Below are 2,339 nucleotides of genomic sequence, written 5' to 3' on the forward strand. Positions count from 1 at the left end.
TAACCATCGGCACGCTGCAGAACACCTGCAAGCCAGCCACTACTGAGCACTCTGCCAAAGCCAGGGAATCATGGAAATATCCACGGGAACGTCAGCAACACCACCCTGAAAAGGTACCAATGTCCCAAACCCCTCTGCAGCACAAAAAGGATCAGACAGAGCAGCTCCAGCGAGCGAGACTGCACAGTGACTCTCTGACTATGAAAATAATTTCTACACCCTTCGAAACCAAAATGCTGCGGCTCAAGCTGAAAAATTCCTTGTACGGCCCCAGTGTGAAATCCTCCATCCCTGCTCCCTGTGTTGTACGTCCCAAGGTTTTGCTGGGAGAAAACAAAGTCCCCGGGGGCCCTGGTAAAGCTGTTCCTCTCCCCAGAGCCAGGGTTCACTTCACTGATCTCTGCACAGCTTCTTCTGAGCTGATCAAACCAACAGGAATGAAAAATGAAGCTTCCAGGAGAGCAGAGCCTTCTCGTTCATATCATCCAGACCCTCTCCGGAGGGACAGTGGGTTCAGGCTTCTGACAGCAAAGCAGGCACACGAGGCAGCTGCTGCTGCAGCTCAGGGTCAGGCACGGCAGGCAGAGCCCACGGAAGATCAGGAAAGGGCAAGACAGAGAGCCTGGTTAAGGAAAGTGAAAGGCCTGCCTGTGGATTCTTTTACTGGGGAAGGGAAAACACCTGTTCCTGAACTTGGGCATAATGTGTTTATCTGAGGTGATCTCCTAGTCCAACTAACAACCACTGCCTGAGGGTTTTGGTGTCCAGATGAGTTTGCTTTCTAAAAGACATCCCCAGTGTAAGTTTTCCTAAGAAATATTATTGGTATATCCAGCTATTTCTCAAGGCAGCAAAGGGAACGAGCCCTGTCCTGGATTTAACTTGCTACACCTGCTGTTACTACAGACATGACACCGTTTGACACTAGCACAGCTGTGGGCAAATAATAATAAAAACATCTTGTTAGAGTTCACGTGGATTGATTAGAGTGTCTGAGATGAAGGTGTGTGGATTGAAAACTGTCTGAGCAGCTGAGCCCAGGGGGTGGGATCAGGGCACAAAGGCTAGTTGGAGGACAGTAACTAGTGGTGTAGTCCAGGGGTTGACATTGGACCTGATTTTGTTTAATATCTTCATTAATTAATGCCCTGGCTGGTAAGGAGCCACCCAGGAGGAATGGCTGCTATCCCAGAGAGGTGCTGCCATCCAGAGAGACCTGGACAGGCTGGAGACAAGGGCTGAGAGAGACCTGGGGGAATTCAGCGAGGGCAAACAGCAAGCACTGCCTTGGGGAGGAACAGCCCCCCAGGCCACTCCTGCCCACGGACACATCAAGGGGCCTTTCAGCTGCAGTTCTACTTTGCAGTGAAAGCCTCTGAAACTCTCCACACAGGGGGTTCGTGATTAGTTTTGCTTTCTTTGTTTTAATGTCATCTTCAACTCCCAAAGCCTGGGATTAAGCCAGACTTTACAATGGTGTAAAATAACAAGTTGGGTTGGGCGGGCTGGCAATTGGTCTGGGTCAGCACATCTGTGCCACTGGGACTGTCACTGCCTGAGGTGGCTTTGCCTGGCACTGGTTTCCAGGCATGAAGCAGCAAGGATTTCACAGGCAGCCACAGGATGGCACTTTCTGCCAAGAAATCAGGCGTAAGCCCAGCCCAGCTGCAGCCAGAGGCCCTTTGGAACAGCCCCCTTGGAAAAAAAAGGATCTCCTAGAGAGAGCCTGATGGGAAAACATCACGGAAAGGCTGCTGCCTTCTTAGCCGTCCTGAAATTAGGAGGATCAGAGGGTTGTGCTCCTACTGGGAGTCGGTAAATCAGCACCTCCCTCCTGGTGTGTGTGCTCAGGCACTGGGAAGGTGCTGCAGCCAACAGGGATGGGTGTGAGATTACCTGCAAGGGCAGAGCTGGACCAAGTCCTGGATCAGCTTCAGCTCAGCACAGAGGATGTGAAGTTGAGACAGGGTGTCACAGATGCAGTGGAAGGGATGTCACGGCGGTTCTGTCTGTGCAGCTCCACAGGTGTTTTTGAATAAAATGAGTGTTGGTGGTAGCTGGAAGCGTTGCCATTTCGGCAGAAACACCCGATGCTTCACATGGTGAATAAAAAACACCCAAAATCCTCAAAAAACCCCAAAACAAACAAACAAACAAAGAGGCAAGACTGTCCCCTTCAGATATTTTTCAGTGGTATTTTTGACTTGTTTGTTTTGGGATTTTATTGATTATTATTATTAATATTTATTATTATTATTATTATTATTATTATTTATTATTATTATTATTATTATTATTATTAGCTTGGCCATTTTCTTTTTGCATTGCCCTCCAAGCAA

At 48.7% G+C, this 2,339-nt stretch overlaps 1 protein-coding gene across 1 annotated transcript in view; it reads left to right on the forward strand.

Moving 5' to 3' along the window:
- The window catches only part of LOC114071236 (F-box/WD repeat-containing protein 10-like), an 11,527-nt gene extending 10,755 nt beyond the window's left edge, over positions 1 to 772 (forward strand). The window contains exon 14 of the mRNA XM_027909006.1: positions 48 to 772. Within this exon, the coding sequence (XP_027764807.1) occupies positions 48 to 716 (669 nt within the window). The 3' untranslated portion in view covers positions 717 to 772. The remainder of the gene's footprint in view (positions 1 to 47) is intronic.
- Positions 773 to 2,339: the final 1,567 nt, after the last annotated feature.

Source organism: Empidonax traillii, unplaced genomic scaffold (assembly GCF_003031625.1).
Source record: "Empidonax traillii isolate 1590-97213 ecotype Southwest subspecies unplaced genomic scaffold, ASM303162v1 scaffold1912:size50415, whole genome shotgun sequence".
In the NCBI taxonomy this organism is placed as follows: domain Eukaryota; kingdom Metazoa; phylum Chordata; class Aves; order Passeriformes; family Tyrannidae; genus Empidonax; species Empidonax traillii.